General features: G+C 40.7%; 1 protein-coding gene across 5 annotated transcripts in view; it reads left to right on the forward strand.

Annotated features, from left to right (window-relative positions):
- The window catches only part of TRIM2 (tripartite motif containing 2), a 165,532-nt gene that overhangs the window by 115,921 nt on the left and 24,982 nt on the right, over positions 1 to 24,629 (forward strand). For all 5 annotated transcript variants that reach the window (XM_068542650.1, XM_068542645.1, XM_068542647.1 and 2 more), the window contains 3 exons: positions 9,955 to 10,106; positions 11,516 to 11,696; positions 12,504 to 13,227. In XM_068542650.1, coding sequence (XP_068398751.1) covers positions 9,955 to 10,106; positions 11,516 to 11,696; positions 12,504 to 13,227 — 1,057 coding nt within the window. The remainder of the gene's footprint in view (positions 1 to 9,954; positions 10,107 to 11,515; positions 11,697 to 12,503; positions 13,228 to 24,629) is intronic.

The raw sequence follows: 24,629 nt of genomic DNA on the forward strand, positions 1-24,629 counted from the left end.
ATTATTTGGAGAATTAAATATTTTAGTCATAGAAAGCATACTGTAAGCTCTCTATAAATATTAGCTATTAAAATTATTTCTAATTAATGGCTTATTTCATTTTTTTCTTTATGTAGTGACGACTTCAAAAGTGTCTGAAACTGCCATAATCAAACCACTGAAGTAACATGAGGTTCTTAGGGCAAAGCAATAATTATTAGCCGTAACTAATAACTGTTGATCTACCTCTCAAAGACCCACTGTGCTGCAGCCTCACTGGCCTCCTAGAACTTGCCAAGTGGTTTCCCACCTTGGGCCCTGGCTGCTCTCTGTTCCTCATGCCTGGAATGCTCTTCATTCCCTCTTTATGTGTCTAGCTCATTCTCACCCTCCGTGTCTCAGCTCAAATTTCTCCTACACCAGGCAGTCCTCTCTAGCGCACGCTCTAGGGCAGACTGCCTCTGACACCGGTTTCCTGCCATCATACCACTGTCTTGATTTCCTTCATGACATTTGCCGTGTTCTGCCTGCCTCCAGCTGTGTATCTGCTGGCTTTCCTTGTAGAAAGTGAGCTCCAAGAGGGAGGGACCATGTTCATCATTATACCCCCAGCACTCAGCACAGCATCTTACACATGGAAGTGTACATATAAACAGAGACCAACCAAATGAGGAAAAGCAAAGGCTATTTACTCAGCACTTGCTGTAACAAGGAGTCAGACCATCACTTATGTTTTGTCAGAGACACAAAGTCAGGCAGAGGAGCGGGAAAGCTCTGTAGTGGAAAAAAGGGGAGGCTTCAGCTGTGCCCTGATTGGGAGTGGTTGGCATGGGGAAGCTGGGGGCCAACTAATTAGAAGGGGGACATCCTACGTGACTGCTTAGAGGTACAGATTTGGCTTTCTCTGGTTGGTCCTAAGTTGGAAGCAGGGACAAAAATTATAGAAGCTGTTAATTATCAAGTCCTAACCATTTGGGGTCAATTGGTACAGAAGTTATTGTTTAGCTTTTTGGATTGTTACCAGAGATAGCAGTCTGACTTATAGCGGCTGGCTTCCTGGTTTGTTTCATTGTGGATAAGGAGGTTGGTTTCTTGGGCAGGTTGTGGGTCAGAGTTTTATTTTTGTATGGTCCGTGTGCATTTTTATATTCAGTCTCTCAGAAGTCAGTAGTACATATTTTTAAACAAATGGCCAGACACCATGCTAGGCTTCTCACACACCACTCTTTGTAAATTGGTAATGGTTACCTTCATTTTATAGACAAAGAAACTGAGACTTGAACAGTTTAAGTCACACAGCTAGTTGACACATCATAAAAGCTAGACCAGGAGGAAATAGCATCCTGAGTGTTTTGGTAGCCAAAACAAGAGAGACATCGTGGATTACATATCCTTAATTATTTAATCGAAAGCACACCAGGCTATTGATAACTGTAGATTTTTTGCGCACTGTACTCCAAGGGAGAGTTACCATGTAAGTTTTGTAAAGGGAATTTGAAAGGGTGCCCTCTTATGACTGCTTCTCACACTAGCTCTTAGTGAATGCTAAGGCTGTCTCGTCCTGGGGCTCACATTCTAAATACTAGTCTGGGAAGGCATTTCCATCAGGTACCTGAGTCCCCTTCAAGTGTAGTCCAGGCATGGAGCTCTCTGGAGATCTGACTTGATAGGGGAGTAGAATTTTAGAAACTTTAGGAGATCTACTATAGACACTGGTCCAAATTTGGGGTGTAAAGGACAATCATGTGGAATGAGAAATAATGGCAACTGAAAAGATTACATCAATAAGTAAAGGCAGGAGTGTCGTGGAATTCAGGAATGAGCTTGCAGCTCAGCACAGCTAGAGCATGGAGATGCCCCAGTGGTGGTGGGAACATAGGTGGGCTGGAGAATACAGGATGAGTCTGGAAAGATAGAGGGGAGAAATTGTGATGAGCTAAGAATGTCATCGAGGAAAGGTTTGACCTAAGTTCCATAAGCAGTGGAGAAGCATTAAAACCTTTTAAACAGGCGGTGGGTATGTTAATGGCATTGTGGAGGAATAGCGTAGCAGAGACTGGAGGCTGCACCACCAACTGAGTTTAGTATTGAGTCGTCCAAATGAGGGATGATAAGGGGTAGAACAAGAAAAGCATCAATGGACTTGGAGAAGGAAGGATGAATTTCAGAGAAAAGAGTATTCTTTCACTTGAGAATCTGCCTCCCACTAATAAAAAGGCATATACTAAAATCTGTTCAACTAAGCTATTAAGATTGTGAGAATTTGAGCAATTCAAATTGATCATATAATAGGTCATTTTTTTAAAATCACTGTATTTTTCCGTTGTGTAGACCAAGTTCCTGCACCACAATGCAATAAAATTACACTAGTAACATATGTTATAGAAGAAACCCCAAATCTTTTTTAAAAGTTTATAATTATTTAATCAAAGAAAAAATAGCAAAATTAGACTATTTACAAAATATTGAAAGTGTAAGCTTTATCTATTAAATGTATAAGATAAAGTCATTATCTATACTCAGGAAATTTTATATGTTAAGTATTTTATTTAAAAAGAGTTCATTTCAAGAAGTTAGGAAAAGAACATTAAAATAAATATATGGCATATGAAAAAAAGAAAATAGTAAAGATAACCTTGGAGAGTTTGAAAATAATGAAACAATTGTGTTGATGAATAAATACAAGAGCTGAATTTTTTTTAATTAATGAAATAATCTGACATCTGGTAAAGCACCAAAGGGTAAATATAAATAAATCAAATTGGGACTAATAAAGAGATATCAGTATAGATAAAAAGAAGATTTTAAAATTAGTAGATCAATTTTCTGTGCTAAAGGCTAATATAGTGAAAGTTTGAATGAAGTGGATGATTATCTAGGAAACTACAAATGATCAAGAAAACCCAAATAGACCTATAATCTTGAAAAAAACTGGTGAAAGTTCATTTAAAACTGAATGCCTTCAAACCTGTATAAAACAGATATGGTTCATAATATCTATACTTCTGGATCATAAGAAAAGATAGGAAGCTCCCAAATTCACCTATGATATACTCATTAACTCTGACACCAAAATCTAGTGAAGACAGAACAAGAAGAAAACTATGAATCAGTCAGTTTATGAAAGTAGCTGTAAAATTCTTATTGAAAATACCTGAGCAGGGACTTCCTTGGTGGTCCAGGGGTGGGACTTCGCTCTCCCAATGTAGGGGACCCAGGTTCGATCCCTGATCGGGGAACTAGATCCTGCGTGAATACCGAAACTAAGAGTCCGCTAGGAGTCCGCATTCCGCAAAGAAGATCCCGCGTGCTGCAAGGAAGACACGGCACAACCAAAATAAATAAATATTTTTTTAAAAAAATAAATAAATAAAATAAAATACCCCAGCAAACTTTTACCGTGTAAGAGCACTTACTTACTAATTAAGAAAAATATTGAATATCACAAAAGAAAATGAGCCTAGAACTTGAAAAATTCACGGGAGATCTATAAACAGTTAATAATCATAGGAGAAAATAAATGTTAAGCTTCACAAAGAATTCCTAAAGATGTATTTCCTGAGCATGCCTGAGCAATAGAGACCCTTGGATGCCATAGGCTGCTAAGGAGAAACACTCACAGAGATGCTAATTCCAGCAAAGGTAAAGAAGCCTTTAGGTTGAAATGTTCCCTGTTTCTCTACCAAACATATCACATCAAATCACATTAAAAATTAACTCTAAAGAGTTGGATCCTCCTGGAGGTGAATGAAGCTATTTAAAGTGTGTTTTGAGCACTTTTTCTATGCTGGGTCATTATGAGTCTTTGGAATCATAAAACGTATAAACTAGCAAGAGGCCTTGGAAAATTTACTGCGTGTCTTGAATCATTCAATTGTTCCACCATAGACTGTAGGAGTTCTCTGCTGATGCTCTGAAACAGGGGTCCTCACTGCATATTCAAGTCAAATGCATGCAATATTACAGATAAATGGCTGTGGTTAATTGCCATGGGTAAATCTTTAAAAACAATTCAAACGATTCGATAAAATCGGGTAATTAACAATGAAGCAGGATGTTGCCCTCATAAACTGCCTGGTGCTGATTAGCACATGTGGATGAAAGCCTGTCATTTACTTTAAGTGCTGTGACACTATCTGTCTTCTAATTAAACTGCCATGGCTGCATTGTTCAAATACAAAGAAAAATGGGAATAATGTCAGTGATTTAAGAGGTTCTTTGCACTTAAAGCAGACATTTGAGCTCATGCCTCGAAGTCCCAGAACACAAATGATCCTTAGGCCCTGTTGTTGCTGGCTTAGGTGCCTTCCTAACAAGCATGTTAAGAGATGCAAAGGAGAGATCCTCATTAAGAATGCCCTGCCACTAATCAGCCCCCACTTCCAGAAGCCTGGTGGGGGGGTGGGCGGTGGTGGCTGCAAGGCCCTGACCATCCTTTTCAGCACGTTATTATGCATATAGTCCTGCCATCTCCTCTTCTAATGAACACAGATGGTGACTACCTGTCAACAACAACAAGCTCATCCTGGGCTCTGGCCCACCCACCCTTGGGAGCACCAGTGTCCTCTCACCCAAGATGGATGAGTTCAACTGAGTTGCTCACCTCCCACAATGAAGTCTCAGCTTGAGTCAAAGCTGTCAGAACCTGAGCACAAGCATTAGAGAATGACTAGTTGTAGACGCTTCAAAATGATTTCAGGGCCTTTACTTCCCAGGAAACATGCAAGATACAGAACCAGGGACAACTACCCAGGTCTGTTGCTATCTCTTCAAAGATGCAATTTCTTAAAATGGACGTTAAAATCATTTAACATAAAATTCAACATTTTAACCACGTTAAAGTGTACAATTCAATGGCTTTTAGTATATTTAAAAGGTTGTCCAAACATCACCACTATCTAATTCCAGAAGTTTTTCATTACCCCCCAAAGAAACTCCATACCTATTAAGCAGCCATTCCTCATCCCCTCCCCGACACCCCAACCCCTGGCACCCACCAGCCTGCTTTCTGTCTCTAAGGATTTGTCCATTGTGGACATTTGATATAAATGGAATTCTACAATATGTGGCCTTTTGAGTCTGGCTTCTATCACTTAGCATAATGTTTTCAAGGTTCATCTATATTGCAGTGTATATCAGAACTTCATTCCTCTTGTATGGCTAAATATTATACCATAATTTGTTTATCCATTCATGAGTTGATGGATATTTGGGTTGTTTCCACTTTTTGGCTATTATGAATAATGCTGCTATGAACATTCATGTACGGTTTTTGTGTGGACATATGTTTTCAGTTCTCTTGGGTAGATACCTAGGAGTGGAATTGCTGGGTCATATGGTAATGTTTAACTTTTGAGGAACCACCAACTGTTTTCATAGAATTACACCATTTTACATTCCCACCAGCAAAGTATGAGAGTTCTGATTTTTTCACATTCTCACCAATACTTGTTATCTGATTTTTTGAGTCTAGCCCTCCTAGCTGGTGTGAAGTGGTGTCTCACTGTGGTTTTGATTTGCATTTTCCTAGTGACTAATGATGTTATTTTCCTGTGAAAATTGGCCATTTTTGTTTACCCTTTTTAAAGAAATGTCTATTTAATTCCTTTGACAATTTTTGAATTGGGTTCTTGAGTTGCAGGAGTTCTTTGTATGTTCTGGATACTACATCCTTATCAGATATATAACTAGGAAATATTTTTCCCATTCTTTTTACTTTCCTGGTACTGCCCTTTGATACACAGTTTTTAATTTGATGAAGTCCAATTTATCTATTTTTTCTTTTTTTGCTTGTGTTTTTGGTATCATATCTAGGAATCTATTGCCAAGTCCAAGGTCATGAAAATTTAACCCTATGTTTTTTTTCTAGGATTTTTATAGTTTTAGCTCTTACATTTAGGTTGTTAATCTATTTTGAGTTAATTTTGGTATATGGAGTGAGGTAAGGTTTCAACTTCATTCTTTTACAGATAGATATCCAGTGGTCTTGACATCCCTTGTTGAAGAGACTCTTTTCCCCCATTGAGTGGTCCTGGCACCCTTTTCAAGAATCAGTTGACCATATATGTATGGTTTTATTTCTGGACTCTCAATTCTATTCCATTGATCTATATGCCTATCCTTATGCTGGTAACACACAATTTTTATTACTCTAGCTTGGTAGTAAGTTTTGAAATAGGGAAGTGTGAGGCTTCCAATTTTGTTCTTCTTTTGAAGTTTGTTTTGGTTATTCAGGGTACCAGTGTAATTTTATATAAATTTTAGGAACAGCTTGTTCACTTCTGTGAAAAAAGAAGTTGGGGTTTTGATAGATATTTCATTGAATCTATAGATCAATTTGGGAGTATTGCCCCCTTAACAATATTAAGTCTTCCAATTCATGAGCATGGGATATCTTTCCATTTATTTCCATTATTTAGGTATTCTTTAATTTCTTTCAACAATATTTTGTAGCTTTCAGTGTACAAGTCTTGTACCTTCTCTGTTAAATTTATTCTTTAAGTATTTTATATTCTTTTGGATGCTATTATAAATGGAATTTTCTTAATTTCATTTTTGGATTGTTCATTGCTAGTGTATAGAAATACAACTGATTTTTGTTTGTTGATGTTGTATCCTAAAACTTTGCTGAATTCATTTGTTAGTTCTAATAGTGTGTGTGTGTATGTGTGTGTGTGTGCATGCGCACATGTGTACATTCTTTGGGATTTTCCAGATATAAGTCATCTCTGAATAGAGAAATTCTTACTTCTTCTTTTCCAGTTTGGATGCATTTTATTTTTCTTGCTTATATGCTCTGGCTAAAACTTCCAGTACATTGTTGAATAGAAGTGGCAAAAGTGGACATCCTTGTCATGTTCCTGATCTTAGGAGGGAGTCACCATTAAGTAAGCTGTGGGGTTTTTGCAGATGCCGTTTTTCAAGTTGAGGAATTTTCCTTCTATTTCTAATATGATGTGTTTTTTGTTTTGTTTTGTTTTTTATCATGAAAGGGGGTTGGGTATTGTCAAATCCTTTTTCTGTATTTACTGATCTGATCATGTGGTATTCTTCCCCTTCATCTTATTAGCGTGGTGTATTACATATATTGATTATTGTATGTGGACCACCCTTGCATTCCTGGAATAAATCCCATTTGGTCATGGTGTTTAATCTTTTTAATATGCAGCTGGGTTCAGTTTACTAGTATTTTGTTAAGGATTTTTGCACCTACATTCATAGGGACTATTAGTCTTTAATTTTCTTTTCTTGTGTGATGTCTTTGACTTTGGTGTCAGTATATTACTGGCCTAATGAATTAGGAAATGTTCCCTTCTCTTCTATTTTTTGAAGAGTTTGGGGATTGGTGTTAATTCTTCTTTAAATGCTTGGTAGAATTCACCAGTGAAGCCATCTCGCCCTGGACTTTTCTTTGTTGGAGGTTTTTTGAATATTGATTCATCTCTTTACTTATTGTAGGTCTATTCATATGTTCTATTTCTTCTCTGAGTTAGTTTTGGTAGTTTGTGTGTTTCTAGGAATTTATCCATTTTATCTAGGTTATTTGATTTGTTGACATACAACAGTCCATAGTATTCTATTTGTCAATTTTGTTGATTCTTACAAAGAGCCAACTTTTGGCTTCATTGATTCTATTGTTTTTCTATTCTCCATTTTATTGATCTCCACACTAATCTTTATTTCCTTTCTTCCGTTTGCTTTGGGTTTAATTTGTTCTTCTTTTTCTAGTTCTCTAAGGTGGAAGCCTAGGTTATTGATTTGAGATCTTCTTTTTAATGTAGACATTTACAGCTATAAATTTTGCTCTGAGCACTGTCATAAGTTTTGATATGTTGTGTTTTTATTCATCTCAAAATATTTTGTACTTTCCCTTGTAATTTCTTCTTTGACTCATTGTTTGTGTTATTTAATTTCCACATATTTGTTAATTTTCCACATTTCCTTCTGTTATTGATTTCTAATTTCATTCTACTGTAGCCAGAGAAGATACTTTATATGACTTCAGTCTTTTTAAATTTATTGAGACTTTTGTGACCTAATGTATGGTTTCTTCTGGAAGATGTTCTGTGTGTACTTGACAAAAATGTGTCTTCTGTTATTGAACAGAGTGTTCCACATGTGTGTGTTAGGCCTAGTTGGTTTATAGTGTTGTTCAAGTTCTCTATTTCTTTACTGATCTTCTGTCTAATAGTTGTATCATTATTGAAAGTGGAATATTGAAATCTCCAACTATTATTATTGAACTCTCCATTTCTCCCTTCAATTCTGTCAGTTTTTGCTTCATATATATTAGGACTCTGCTGTTGGTTACATATTTATTAATAATTGTTATATCTTCTTGATGGATTTACCATTTTATTATTATATAATGTCCTTTTTTTAATTGAAGTATAGTTGATAATGTCCTTTTCTGTCTGTTATAACAACTTTTGTCTTAAAGCCTGTTTTGTCTAATATTAGAATAGCTACTCCAGCTCTCTTTTGGTTACTCTTTGCATGGAATATCTTTTTCCATCTTTTTACTTTCAACCTAATGTGAGTCTCTTATAAACAGCATAGAGTTCACACATTCAGCAATGTTATTATAGACGTACTATGTGCAGGGAGTTACCTAGGCTCTGGGTGAGAGAGTTTCAGTGCTCAGTAACTTAAAATCTTATAAATATTTCATAAAAGGGGTATGAATAAAATTGCTTTAGTGGGTGCATTCACTTTATGAAAATCCTTCAATCTGTGTTAGGATTTATGCCATTTTCTGTATGTGTGTTATGCTTCAAGAAAAAGATTCCCCTCCCCCGCCCCAAGTGCTTTGGGAATTCAATATTGGAGAAGTTATTTCCAGCTGAGAGAATAAGGGGAATGCCTTCACAAGGAAACTAACCTTCAGGCTTTATGTTATATTGATACCGAGAGTTCACCACAGTCAGGGTAAGGTGGTTTTATTTTCAGGTAAGCAAATGATATCATCAGCGCCATCATCACTGCTACTACTTATTAAGAACTTACTACGTGCCAGTGCCAGGCATCATCTGAGTTCTTTGTGCCTATTAATCTACCAAATCCTCATAGCAGCCCTATGAAGTAGGTTAGTACGTTACACGACTGTCTCCATTTGCCAAAGCGAAAATTGAGACACGGTGAGGTCACGTAAGTGGTGGAGCCAGGGTGCAAACTGTTGCATCTAGCTCATCTCTTATCCAAACAGTAGCCGTTCTCAAGGTGCAATCCAGGAACTCTCATGGGTCTCCAGACCCTTTCAGGGGATCCACAAGGTCAAAACTATATTTATGATAATACTAAAACATTATTTACCTTCTTTACTCTCAACCTCTCAAGAGTATTCAGTGGCATTTTCCAGAGACTCTACTATGTGTGCTAGCAAAACAGATTGAATACAGAAGCAGATATGAGAATCCAGCTGTCTTTTATGAAGCCAGACACTGAAGAGATTTACAAATATGAAAAGCAATGCCATTCTCCTCACAAAATTTTTTGTTTTGCAAAATATACTTTTCATAAATTATAGTATTAATGTTAACATTTATTTTTGCTTTTGATAAATTAATCAATATTTTGAATGTTTCTCAGTTTCCATTTTTAACATAATAAATAGCTATAGATATAACTCATACACACAAAGCATTCGGAATCCTCAATCATGTATAAAGAGTGGAAAGGGGTCCTGAGACCAAAAAGTTTGAGCACCAAAGCCCTATACCGTTCTGCCTTAGGGGAGTGGCCAAGAAAAGCTGGTTTTGTGGCCATAGCAACAGCTTTGGAGTCCGATCCACCTCTGTTCAAGACCTGGAACATAAAAGTTTGTCTCTCCTTTTCTTCTGTGAAACTGGATATACTACTGCCCACATCCTGGGGAGGCTGTGAGAATTCACTGAGAGAGTGCAAGTGAAGGCCTAGTGCATGGTCAGCACTCAGTCACTGGCACCAAACCTGGAATTGCTCTTGTGTCACCCGCAGGTGATGGACTTTTACTGCCAGTCCTGCGAGACCGCCATGTGTCGGGAGTGCACGGAGGGGGAGCACGCGGAACACCCCACAGTGCCCCTCAAGGACGTGGTGGAGCAGCACAAGGCCTCACTCCAGGTCCAGCTGGACGCTGTCAACAAAAGGTGTGCATACCTCTGCCTGGCTCCTGACTGGCCGCTGTGGCCTCAGGGTCTCGTGTCCCAGTGGGATAGAAGGTTCATGACACCTAAATAAATTGTCCTTTGATCATAGGCCTGTAGTCATAAACTAGTGAGTGATGAGGGTCATCCCCTGCCCCTTGGTAAAATTCCAACCCCCTTTTGTTATGAGTGGTGGTTTTCCTTTTAGTACCTTAGTATGATTAAATGAACAAAATATACTCGAGGAAAATACACTCTCAGGAGATCTCTGAAATTTGTGCCTGAAACCAGGCTGTCTGAAGAGCCTTTCTTAGCTACTGTTCTTGACACACTTACAAGCCACTGTGCCGACTGTGACTGGCTCATCTCTGTTTGAGCCCAGCAGAATGGTCCTGAGCAGCAAGTGCTCAATTTTCCTTCTCCTTCCCTGCTTCCAGGCTCTTTATTTGGCATGGAAATGAAGGAACAGAGTAGCTGTGTGATGCATGAGAAAGACCAAAGAGAGGAAATAAACAGCAAAATGAAAATAAATCTCTTTACCAAAAGTTGAAGTGAGAAAAGTGTGGCTATTCTATACTAATCAAAAGAACTTGGAAACTTGCAAGAAATTCCCAGGAAACTCTGAGTTTGGATAAGTTTTCCATGTGATTGGGTAAAAAGATACAGCTATATATTTAGACCAGTGGTCCTCAACCAAGGGTGATGATACCCCCCAAGGGACATTTGGCAATGCTTGGAGACAATTTGGTGTCACAACTGTGTGGGGGGGAGGGGTAGAGGAAAGGATGCTGTTAAACATCCTACAATTCACAGGACAGCCACCTGCAACAAAGAATTATCTGGCCCAAAATGTCAATATGTCAAGTTAGAGAACGCCTGATTTATTTATTTTTTCTTTTTCTTCTTATTTTTTTTATTGAAGTATAGTTGATTTACAATGTTGTGTTAATTGCTGCTGTACAGCAAAGTGATTCAGTTATACATATATATATATATACATTCTTTTTAAAAAAATTCCTTTCCATTGTGGTTTATCACAGGATATTGAATATAGTTCTCTGTGCTCTACAGTAGGACCTTGTTGTTTATCCATTGTAGAGAACAGCTGATTTAGAGTATGAGAAAAAGTCATGGGGTTCTGAGAGCTTCGAGGCTTTGTACCATCAATTTTTAAAATTAAATGATTGAGGTAGATTGAAATAGACATGGACCCTCAAAATCTCTTCTCTCAAAGGCAGTAATTATGTCATGTCTTACTCACTCTGTTCTTCAGTTATTACTTTTTAAAGATGATGAAAGGCACAGAAGATATTTCTTGACAAAATATAGTGTTTGGATAGATTTTTTTTTTTTTTTTTACTATTTCCGTGTGGATCTTATTATAATAATGACCTCTGATAACTGTCTTCCAGGCTCCCAGAAATAGATTCTGCTCTTCAGTTCATCTCAGAAATCATCCATCAGTTAACCGACCAAAAGGCCAGCATTGTGGATGACATCCATTCTACCTTTGATGAACTCCAGAAGACTTTAAATGTGCGCAAGAGCGTGCTGCTTATGGAGCTGGAAGTCAACTATGGTCTCAAACACAAAGTAAGACTCCACCCTTTCCTACAGACATCCTGTGAGAGGTGCACTATCCGGGGCCTCCCTGGCGCTAGCTTACTGTGTTCTACCAGCGGTAAAGGGGACTCAAATGGGTTAAGTGTCACTGTTGTTCAGTAAACAGTAGTTTTCATTTAGTGGCTTATCCAGCTATTTCTTCCTTCCTGTTTTCAGCAAAACTATGATTCTGTGGCCTTAAGTACCACTTGATAACTTGACACAAGGCAAAGTTGAATATAAAGTAATGCTTTCAGGATTTAGGGTTAAATTGGATTGTTTTCCTTCCTTAATTATAATGTCTAATAGTCTCTTAATTGCTCTCTCACCCACACCAACCTGTTAGTCAACTTCAGAGAGAACCCTGACTGCAGCCTTTGTTTAACTCTGCACGTCCCATCACAAAACCAGGGATGAAAGCTTCCGATATTCAGGTGTGGAGTTTTCATTTGTCTGGTTTCTGTTCCTTTAGGTGGTGACAGGGAAGCTTTGGACATTAGACAAAGATACTGAATACTGAATAAAATTTCAGATGTCAGGCATAGCAATCTGGCTGCCAAGCTGTCGGTGACGTTTCTGCTTGCGCCTATCCAAGACACATGACCCCATAAACATGTGTGTGGGAGAGACAGGCGAGGAGGAAGGGAAAGAGTAGGGGCTGGTAAGGCGATTTAGGATTCAGCGTGAGACCGGGGTTCCCTGGGTTAAACTGAACACCCCCTGCCGGGGGCCAAGCGCGCGGGCAGGTGCGGGCGCGGGCGCCCTGGGAAGAGCTCACTCGGCTTGGTTTCCCCGCAGGTCCTCCAGTCGCAGCTGGATACTCTGCTTGAGGGGCAGGAGAGTATCAAGAGCTGCAGCAGCTTCACGGCGCAGGCCCTCAACCATGGCACGGAGACGGAGGTGCTGCTTGTGAAGAAGCAGATGAGCGAGAAGCTGAACGAACTGGCGGACCAGGATTTTCCGCTGCACCCGCGAGAAAACGACCAGCTGGACTTCATCGTGGAGACCGAGGGGCTCAAGAAGTCCATCCACAACCTCGGGACGATTTTAACCACCAACGCCGTCGCCTCCGAGACGGTGGCCACGGGCGAGGGGCTGCGGCAGACCATCATCGGGCAGCCCATGTCCGTTACCATAACAACCAAGGACAAAGATGGCGAGCTGTGCAAAACGGGCAACGCCTACATCACGGCGGAGCTGAGCACTCCCGACGGCAGCGTGGCGGACGGGGAGATCCTGGACAACAAGAACGGCACGTACGAGTTCCTGTACACAGTACAGAAGGAGGGCGACTTCACCCTGTCCCTGCGGCTCTACGACCAGCACATCCGCGGCAGCCCGTTTAAGCTGAAGGTGATCCGGTCGGCGGACGTGTCCCCCACCACCGAGGGCGTGAAAAGGCGCGTGAAGTCCCCGGGGAGCGGCCATGTGAAACAGAAGGCGGTGAAGAGACCCGCCAGCATGTACAGCACCGGGAAACGAAAAGAGAATCCCATCGAAGACGATCTGATCTTCCGAGTGGGTAAGGGGGAGGCGGCGCTGCACCTGAATTCTGAGCTTTGCTTTGGTTAAGGGGTGACTGGGAAAGTGTTGCAAATTGCAGCTTTGCAGGTCACAACTAAGGCTGACGGTGCTGGGAGATAGGCGTGTATTTTATTAGGTGAGCTCATGCAGTCTCCTTCTCAGGAGATTTTATGATTTATTTTCCCCTCCTCCTCCCTCATCCCTCCTTCTTTCCTTCTCCCTCCCCCCCCACCCCGCCTCTTTCCCGTTCTTACCCCCTCTTCCTCCTCCTCCTTAACACACAAGTGCTGCATATTCATTATGGAAAATTAGAAACTGAAAATAAGCAAAAGAGAATTAGAAAAATCACAGCACTCATAATCTGGACTTATTTTTTTTTTGGTAGCAGTTTTCTTTTTACTTTTTATTTTATATTGGAGTATAGGTGATTAACAATGTGTTAGTTTCAGGTGTACAGCAAAGTGATTCAGTTATACATATACACGTATCTATTGTTTTTCAAATTCTTTTCCCATTTAGGTTGTTACCTAATACTAAGTAGAGTTCCCTGTGCTATTTTAAATATAGCACTGTGTACATAATCTGGACATTTTAAAGGAAATGTTGGCAACCTTCCCCTCCGCCCCCCCGTGGGAATGTCTAGAGTACTCCTGCCTAACCCCAAGGCAGAGAGATACTTCTACCACATAAGTTCACGCATCTCTCTGGAATCTGCCAGCGTGGGCTATAACTGTGGGCAGAGGGTCTGATGCCTCCCTGTCACTGCTTCCTCATTGTAAGGGCTGGAGGTGAGGGACATGGTGCATAGCAGGTTGTCATGTCCAGTCGCCTGTAGCTGGAGAGCAGCCCCGAAGAGGAAGGGGTGGGTGGAAACCTGGAGAATGGAATGGGGTTGGGGCGGAAGCAAGAAGGCTTAGGATGAGCCGCGAGATTTGGGAATGCAAATAGCCCTTCCCTTGTCAGATTTATTGCGTCAGATTTTTTGAAGCTGTTTATTTTCTCAATAGAAAGCAAACTAAACGTAAACAACCAACAATTTGATAATTCTTTTTTTTTAATTTATTTATTTTTTGGCTGTTCCACACGGCATGTGGGATCTTAGTTCCCTGACAGGGATCGAACCCATGCCCCCTGCAGTGGAAGCATGGAGTCTTAACCACTGGACTGCCAGGGAAGTCCCCACAATTTGATAATTCTTAAGAAAAAAGTCTGCATGTTAGCTACCGTATCCAAAAGTGGCTCCAGCCTGCTTCTCTTTCTGCTTCTTCAGTCCTACAATGCAGTATCTCTAAAAGGGTGCTGCGAGGTATGTTCACTGACACATGTAGAAAAACAATTCTGTGGTTCAGAGAGACTGGGGAAAGCTTAGCTTAAGTGAAGGAATCAGATTTTTTTTTTTTTTACTGTAGTACTTTTAGAATCTGTTGATGTGCACAGTTTTTTGTTTGTTTGTTTGTTTGTTTTACTGCCACACTGGCAGTCTCAAAGGCAGTGGAGGGATAACAGGCAGCACTTCCAAACTTGTCTGACCATAGAATTTTTTCCATGGAACGTCTTGGGAAAATAAGGCTCCTTGGAGCATTCTTGGGCAAAAGCTACTCCATTATTATTCATTTCTCTTTATTATTTAGTATTCTATACTATTTATTATTCTTTAGGGTGAATCTTCATAAAGACCATGATATGGCAAGTAAACTCTCTGTTCAGGGCATGGAGACCCTCGTGCATTCACTGGCCATTTATGCAGTGCGGGTACAGAAGCCATTGAGACACCTGCCAAGGCAGAGTGGGTGGGCTGCGACAGGTGCACGATTGGAGCCTCCCAGGCCTGCCACTCCGGTTCTACCACTTATTTCAACCTTGACCAGGTCTCTCAGCTTCCCTGGCCTTCAGTTTCCATGTCCATAAAAGGAAAAGATAAAAATATCAGCTTCTCAGGACTCAGTTCCAAGCTTAATGCCTGGCACGTAGGAGGAGCTAAATAAAGAGAACGATTGTTTTTGCACATGCTATTAAGGCTGTTAGGTGTTCCCTGCTGCCTTTTCTTCTAAAACAATTGACCTTGCTGCTCCCAATTGATCTGCATTAAGAACAAATTCAGTCTCGCATTTAGAATCTCCCCTCCCCCAGCCAAGTGACCCCAGTCCACTTCCCAGGCAGTGTGCAGAGTGGAAAAAGGCCCAGATCTGGGTCTGATTCTGATTCTCCTTGCCAACTGACAACTGGCTTGCCCCTTCTTAACCTGGTTTCTTCCTCCGTAAAATAAAGGGAATGAAATATTACCTAATTCTTAAGGTTGCTGTGGGGGAGAAATGAGAAGGAATTCGTATAATACGGCTGGTACTTGCCTATGTACAGTAACTGCTCAGTTAATGGTGGCAATCATTTTACTATTGTTATTATTATCAATCATCACCCTTCCACCTGTGATTCTGACCTGAGAAAAGAGATATATCTCTTAGGTTTTTTTCCCCCAACTATATTTATTCTGAATGCCTAGCTCCCACCCTAGAGGGACGGGGATACACTCTTCTCCCCTCCTGCCCATTGAGAAATGCAGCCATAGTGATTCACTGGCACTGGTGGGAAGGTGTTTAAATGTTGAAGCATTTGTAAAATGCTTAGAACGGTACCTGGCATACGGCACTAGGTCCAGGTTTATTAATGCCGGAGCTGCCATAACAAAATAGCACAGACTGGCTGACTTAAACAACGGAAATTTATTTTCTCAGTTCTGGAGGCTGGAAGTCCAAGCTCAAGGTGGCGGCAAGGTTGGTTTCTTGGGAGGCCTCTCTTCTTGGCTTGCAGATGGCCGCCTTCTGGCTGCTTTGTCCTCGCATGGTTGTCCCTCTGTGCACGCACACCCCTGGTGTTTCTTCCTCTTCTTAGAAAGACACCAGTCATATTGGATTAGGGCCTCACCCTAATGGCCTTATTTTAAGTTAATCACCTTTAAAGATCTTAACTCCAAATACAGTTACATTCTGAGATACTGGAGGTTGGGACTGGACTTCAACATGAATTTTGTGGAGATACAGTTCAGCTTATAACAGATGCTAAACACCTCAGGTATGTAAGAGCAGCAAGGGAGATGGGTCTTACTTATCCATTCCTCTTTAACTTTATGAATCTAATCCAGAGTCTAGTCAAAAGACACCACCATTATGCAGTAATATAGCTCATAAAACATTGCTGGGTGATGGGAATACAGAGATGAAAGAAATGAGATCTTTTCCCTCTAGGAACTTAACAGAGGTTTGGGGTGACAGATGTGTGATCTACTAATAGCATGGATTAGGAGAAGGAATTTAAACCAGACGTGAAGGACCAGTACAACTTATCCAAGTTGAAATGGCATCCTGGGCAAGGGACCAGTGTGGAGGACAAAGGCAAGGGGAAGAGGAGTGAACGTGATTAATGTTTTAAGGGGGACACATCCATGAGAAGATGCAGGGGGAACAAAGGTCAGAGGGGTGGAAAGTGGAGGGGACACTGGGGAGAGGAGCTGGACAGGTGAGTGTTGGAGTCCACAGCTCCTTGAACACCCTCTATGCTTTCACACCTGGGCACCTCCATCCGTGAATTCTTTCCCCAGTTTTATCCTTCCCTCAAGTCCCACCTTCTCTTTTCGAATCCACTGTGGTGGATTATTATTTCTGCTGAGGTCTTATTTCCTGATGATATTACGCATTACTTGAAGTCAAAGATGACATCTTTAATCATTTATAATCCCCAAACCACAAGAACACTTTGCCTAAGTACTTTGCCTATTTGAATCGAATCAAGTCATGACTTACTGCATGATTTAACTTGCTGCTCACCACTGTCAGATTCCAGTTTTGAAGCCCAGGGACACACAGACCAGGCAACAAAGCACTAAGCTCAAGGGCAATCATCACATGTATTCCCATGCACAGAGCTGTGCTAGGCAATATTAGACAAACAGTACTGGCCTTCTAAGAACCTGTCTTTTCAAAATCTATACTGTTGGCTACATATGGGGAGAGTTTATATAAATAATTAGAAGAGTTCAGCTTTCTGTTACAGTTATAGCTTCGTTTTAGGACTCTATGTTTGTCTGTACTGTACAGTCAGGTTGTTAGGTGGTTGTTCCATGATACTGGAACATTCATGATTAGAACAGTTCCCCCTCTGCATGTATTGAAGTCAGAATTCATTCAAATCCAACTACACACATAAGCTGGCAACTGGGGTTCTGCTGTTCCCTCAACTGGTCCCACATACTGAGCTTCTTGAGGCACTGATTTCATGTTGTAAGCTACATAGTTTTCATAAAACATGTATTAGGATTCATTTAACAACCCTAAATAACATGTGTTAATTTTGTGTATTTGTGAAAGGGAGCCATCACTTTCTGGGCGATACAAAGGATTTTCAGGGGTAATTTTGACTCACATTTTCACCTTCCTCCCCGATTATCCAGCCCCGTAGTTAGATGGGCCCCTGCTGTTTGAGCTCCTACTATGTGCCTCATACGTGGCTGGGTCCTGGTATAAAGGGAGGGGTGAGATTCTGACCCTGACCTAGAGGAGGCCATAGTCTGGAAGGGGACAGGCGTGTGACAGATGTGGTACCTTCAGTATGCATACCTTCAGAGGCTGGGGTGGGGTGGGGGAGGAGGCTGGCAAGCAGCAGGGAGTTAAGGAAGGATCTAGAGATGACATCTAAACCTAAGCTGGCTTTGAAAGAGAAAGAGTCTGTCAGATGAAAGGAGGAAAAGGGAGGTTCAGATGAAGGGAAAGAAGATGAGAAACTAAGTAGTTTCGAGGAACTGTAAATGATTCCATTACCTGGAGTGTTAAGCGAAGTAAGATAGCAGAGAAGAGGTTCTGTTTCCTTGAAAAGGAGCTGAGACTTTGTTCTGTACACCTGTGTTTCCCATAAGGCACTTGAATTCCTTGGGGTGCTTGGTAAAAATGAGAATTCCTGAATTCCATACTGCATTTACAGAATCAGAATCTCTGGGGGAGGGACCAGGAATCTGCATTCTACCAGCTCCACGATGCTTCTGCACACTGAGGTTTGAGAACCATGTGGGTGATGGGGAGGCACTGAACAGTGTAATGTAATGTAGCGACTTGCTGAGGCATTGATTTTTAGAGAGGCTGGGGACATTATAGGGGATCTACTGACAATGTCCCCCGGGAAGCAGGGAGCTGCTTCCTGTTGCAGTAGTCCGTGTGAGCTGTTACAAGTGCCAGAATTAAGAGTGATGTGGTGGAGTAGAGAGGACGTGGCAGATTTATAACACGCTTAGGAGAGAGAGCGCAGGACTTGAGGACCAAATTGAACTTCCAGCTGTTTGACTTGAGTGATGTAGGGACGTGAGGTAGAAGAATGAATGGTTAAAGCTGTGGCCTCGGAGGCTACACAGCCTTGGGTTCCAGCCCCAACACTGCCACTTTCCTACCCATGCAGATGGGGAAGTTACTTCACCTCCAGTTGCCCCTCTCCAGCCCTCCGCCTCTGGTAACCCCAAGTCTGATCTCTTTTCTGAGTTTGGTTTTTTGTTTTTTGGGTTTTTTTAGATTCCACATATAAGTGAGATCGTACAATATTTGTCATTTTCTGTCTGACTTATTTCACTTAGCATAATACATTCAAGGTCCACCCATGTTGTTGCAAATGGCAGGATTTTTCTCCCTTTTATGGCTGAATAATGTTCATACATGCGCACACACACACACACACACACACACGGCCCACAACTTCTTTATCCATTCATCCATCGATGGACACTTAGGTTGTTTCCATGTCTTGGCTGTTGTAAATAGTGCTGCTGTGAACATGGGGGTGCATGTATCTTTCGAGTCAGGGTTTTTGTTTCCTATGCAAAAATACCCAGAAGTGGAATAGCTGGATCATATGGTAGCTCTATTTTTAATTTTCAAAGGTCCCTTATACTGTTTTCCATAGCGGCTGTACCAATTTACCATCCCACCAACAGTGCACAAGGACCAACAGTCCACATCCATGCCAGCATTTTTTATCTCTTGTCTTTTTCTTGATGGCCCTTCTCACAGGCATGAGGTGGTATCTTGTTGTGGTTTTAATTTGCATTTCCCTAATGACTAGTGACGTTGAGCATCTTTTCACGTGGCCTTTGGTGAATCTTCTTTGGAAAAATGTCTATTCTGGTCCTTTTCCCATTTTTTAATTGGGTTATTTAGTTTTCTGCTACTGAATTGTATGAGTTCTTTATGTATTTTAGATATTAACCCCTTATCAGATATATGGTGTGCAAATATTTTTTTCCCATCCTGTAGGTTGTCTTTTCACATTATTTTTATAAATTTATTTTATTTTATTTTTGGGTGCATTGGGTCTTCATTGCTGCACGCGGGCTTTCTCTAGTTGCAGTGAGCCGGGTCTACTCTTGTTGTGGTGTGCAGGCTTCTCATTGCAGTGGCTTCTCTTGTTTGGAGCACGGGATCTAAGCACGTGGGCTTCAGTAGCTGCGGGTCATGGGCTCTAGAACATGGGCTCAGTAGTTGTGGCGCACGGGCTTAGTTGCTCCACGGCATGTGGGATCTTCCCGGACCAGGGTTCGAACCCATGTCCCCTGCACTGGCAGGCAGATTCTTAACCACTGCACCACCAGGGAAGTCCTTTTCACATTATTGATGGTTTCTTTTGCTCATTGACAGAAGTGTTTTAGTTTGGTGTAGTCCCACTTGTTTATTTTTGCTTTCCTTGCTTGTGGTTTAGGTGTCATATCCAAAAAATCGTTACCAAAGCTCAAGTCAAGGAACTCTACTCCTGTTTAATTCTAGGGAGAAATTAAACCTGGTTTCAGGTCTTATATTTAATCCATTTCAAGTTAATTTTTGTCAGTAGTGTAAGACAGGGGTCCAGTTTTGTTCTTTTATGTGAATATTCAATTATCCTAGTACCAAGTTTTTTCTCGCTTGAGTATTCTTGGCTCCCTTGTGAAAATATTAGTTGACTGTATATATTTGGGTAATTTTCTTGGCTCTTGATTCTGTTCCATGGGTCTGTTTGTTTTTATGCCAGTACCATACTGTTTTGATTACTATAGCCTTATATTATAGCTTGAAATCAGGGAGTGTGATGCCTCCCTGCTTTGTTCTTTCTCAGAATTTCTTTGGCTATTCAGGGTCTTTTGTGGTTCCATATAAATTTTAGGAATGTTATTTCTACTTCTGTAAAAATTGCCATTGGAATCTTGATAGGAATTTCATTGAACCTATAGATGGCTTTTGGTAGTATTAACATTTTAACAATATTAATTCTTCCAGTCCATGAACACAGAATACCTTTCCACTTATTTGTGTCTTTTTCAATTTCTTTCATCAATATCTTGTAGTTTTCAGAGTAGTGATCTTTCACAAACTCCTTGGTTAAATTTATTCTTAAGTATTTTATTGTTTTTGATGCTATTATCAGGGAGATCAACATCTTTGTTTCTTTTTCAAAAAATTCATTGTTAGCGTTTAGAAACGCTACTGAACTTTGTATGTTAATTTTGTATCTGCATCTTTACTGAATTCATTGAAATCAGCCGTGGTGGTAGCATTTACACAATAGAAACGGGCCAATGCTACAGACCAGAACTCCTCCCCCAGCCCTACAGCCCCTGCCCCTCAAGAGCCAAATTACCAGGACAACATATAATCATCCTTAGCTTTGAAGGAATGGAGGCTCAGGAGAGCCCAGGAAGGAACCCAAGCCACCTGTGACTCTGATGCCCCTGCCTTTTCAATTGCACGACGACTCCTCTTCATCTAAAATGCCCTTTAACTACTGTGGTTTTCCAAAGTTGGGATATATGACATCTCCCACACCTGAAAACATAATGCATGCCCACTGTGAATGAGTTATTGTCTTACTCTAATACTGAATTGCAAAACAGTCCTGAAGGAGTGTAGGGAAGTGGCTTAGAGCATCTGTTGATTCCTTGAAACACGGGGATTATTTTTCCCTGCACTGTCAGAGTTTGCTGACTAGAAGCCATGAGCTGGTTTTGTCAGCTACTAAAAAAAATCATTGAACAAAGGGGAAGCCTGAAGAGGTGGGAGGGAGTGAAAGAATTACAGATGAATTGTTTCAAATTATGCAATTCATCCACCATACCTTAGTGAATCCTTGGGATGTGTTGAATGTTCATTTGTACTCTAGATCAGTGTGCTCTCTTGTCATATCAAATGGATGTGTAAAATCACTTAGCGTGAGTTCAGAGGCTTTACAGGAAGGTATGATATTTTATGCCCCTCTTCCCTGCCTCATCTTTGCAAACCATCACCTTCCCTCCCTAAAAGGAAAGGAGAGCATGCTAATTTGGTATCTGAGGTCATTATAGGAACCCTGTCCCCACCCCTTGAGAATCTCATCCTTGGAAACTCCTCTTGCATTTCAAATGTAAAAAGATGCCACTGTTATTTACCGAGTGTCAGGCACTGCGCTGTGTTGTAGGATGCAACAGAGAACAGGACAGATGTTGCCTCATCCCCCAGGGAGCTCACAGTTTAGTGAGGGAGACAGTGAACCAGTTAAAATGGAGTTTTCTGAAAGATTTAATGGAGAAAGCATGATCCATGTGAACCCAAAGGGTAATTATCCTCACCTCAGAAACCTGATATCCTAATGTCCAATTAGAAGCAATGTGTGTATTTTAAAAATATATAAAGGGTCGGGAGAACCAGGTTTTATTCTTTGCTCTGTCTCTTTCCTACCTTTGTGATATGCCTAGCTTCAATTTCTCATCTATAAAATGGAACGATAATATTTATCCTGCTAACTCTTGGGGTTGTTATAGTGAGTGCACAAGAGAATGTATATGAAAGTGCTGTAAATATTACTGAACACTTCCTTTTCCCATGATGTAATGTGGGTTGTAATTTACTCAGTCATTAATAATTCATTTAGGGACCCATTCATTCAGCAAACATACGTTAAACACGTACTTGGTTAAAGATCCTGTGTTAGACCCTATGTTTGGCTCAATTTCATCCTCTTGCATTATCCCATTCTAAGTATCTAGTTTCATTTAGCATTAATTTTCTTACTAAGTTGGAGTGGGGGTGAGAGAAATTTACAGTTATTGATCCCCTATTTCAATCCAGGGACTTATTACCTTACTTCTGTCATCTTCCTGGAGGCAAGGGCAGGAGCACAGATGAGAAGCTGTTGGTTTGAAAATTCATTCTGTGCTTCATAGGCTAGTTTAAAATCTGGGATGTCTGGGGAAAACAAGTATAATTATCTTATGGAATTGTTGTCAAATTGTTTATAATTACTTTTAAAACTCACATTACTCATTTTACTAGCCAAAATCTAACCATCAAGTGAAATCTTTTACGTCAGAGTAGACAGGAAAAGATTTTATAACTACTGTATATGTTTTATGTTACATTTATATTTGTTATGAAAGAACTAGTTTTCATTATTTAGAATACTTTGTGGAGGGTGGGGAAATTTTCTATAGACTAAATAGTATTTACTAAATATTTTGAAGAGGGACGCATGACCCCAAATTATTTCTAACTTCTGGAATTTCTGTTTATTTTATTTTGGTCGCAAGACACTTTTATTTTGGTCCCAAGACACTTTACAAACACTTGGACTTTGGGCATTTCAGCATAATGATACTATGCTGTAGTTCTGCATCATTACTCAACATTAAGATTTTTCTAGTTTAACTGCTAGTAAAAATAGTCAGCATTAATTGTCCCTCAAGAGTATGCTGGTAGATTTCCTTTAATCCTTAGGAGTAACACTATGTTCCTGCTGTACTTAAAAAAACACAAATAAAGTTTTTTGTAAAAAAAAAGAAAAATGATGATCAATAGCTCTGACAGGACAAAAGATGCTCATAAGAATCAAGTGTTGTTATGAAAATGCCAACCCCAGCTATTTGGAAACCGAGCCCTGTGGCTTAAAGAGAAAGATTTTTTAAAACAAGTATAAAATTTAAATGGCAATGCCTGTTGCATCTAGCTCTTTCAAAAGTATGTAAGCAATCTGGGACTAACAGATGTGCCTCCAACCCTGTGATTTTTTATTTACCTGTGGGGCAGCAGACTCAAGCTCTAGTTGACTTGAGACCAAGAATAACAGGGGGGCCAACACGTCGGCCTGGAGCTTGGAGGGGGTTGGAGAACCTCCCGCCAGCAGTGTGGTCCTCTGCAGTGTAGGTGTGTTGCTCTCATGGCAGGTACTGAGCATCCTCACATTCATTTCACACTGGGCAGAATCTTCCTTCTCCTTGGTCCAAGTGGTACTGATACAGAGTCCAACTAAATGTCTTCCCAAGTTTTAAAATTATACCCCCAAGTACAATTCTTTCCCATTTATACTGACACTCAAAAATGTGTGTTTATTTCTGCAGAGAAAAAAAAAGTGCTAGTATTTTTTGCTCATATATTTTCCTTCCTTCAGCATCACCTCTATTTTTTCCAAAGGACAATTAAATCTCTTTGACTAAGGCACCCCTGAACTTCTACTAAAGCACGTGTCTCCATTTTTCCTTTCATTTCAAAACTCAACTGCTGCTGCCTGCAGAGCCTTCTCTGAATAGAATAGGCTTTGTCCTTAGCAGGATGGACCGAAGTTTAAATAGAAGAGGGCAGCAGGCAGGTTTAAGGACAGCAAACCAATGCTCATGTACTCTGTGCAGATGCTTCTTACTCCCCTCCCAGTTTTCAGTATTTCTTTCCCCTGCCTGTATGTCCTCTGAGCCATGGGTGCACTTCCAATTTTACAAAAGCAGGATCTAGAACAGCCTGGGTTTTTCTTTACGGTCAATTCTTCTCCAGTCTCACTGGTAGGACTCTTTTTTTATTATGTTTCTTTATTTGGTCCTCAGTTCTTCATCCCGCTAATAATTTCCATGCTTCTATTTATCAACCTTTTTTTTTTTCTTTTTTTTTTGGCTGTGTTGGGTCTTTGTTGCTGCACGCAGGCTTTTTCAAGTTGCGGCGAGCGGGGGCTGCTCTTCGTTGCGGTACGTGGGCTTCTCACTGTGGTGGCTTCTCTTGTTGCTGAGCACAGGCTCTAGGCGTGCGCGCTTCAGTAGTTGTGGCTCGCGGGCTCTAGAGCACAGGCTCAGCAGCTGTGGCACACGGGCTTAGTTACTCCGCGGCATGTGGGATCTTCCCGGACCAGGGCTCGAACCCATGTCCCCTGCATTGGCAGGTGGGTTCTTAACCACTGCGCCACCAGGGAAGCCCTTTATCAACGTTTTTGATGAATTAAGTTTTCATTCTTGAGAGACCTGGCCTTGCCCCCACTACCTTTTAAAAAGTATTTATAAACTGAGCATTTTAGAAGAATTGTTTCTTTTCCTGGTCCTTCGGTTTTGCTGTACCTGTTAACCAGGTGTTACTCAGACATCAGAAGGAATGACCAAAAGCTAATACA

The sequence above is a fragment of the Eschrichtius robustus genome, chromosome 4 (genome assembly GCF_028021215.1).
Source record: "Eschrichtius robustus isolate mEscRob2 chromosome 4, mEscRob2.pri, whole genome shotgun sequence".
Lineage (NCBI taxonomy): Eukaryota > Metazoa > Chordata > Mammalia > Artiodactyla > Eschrichtiidae > Eschrichtius > Eschrichtius robustus.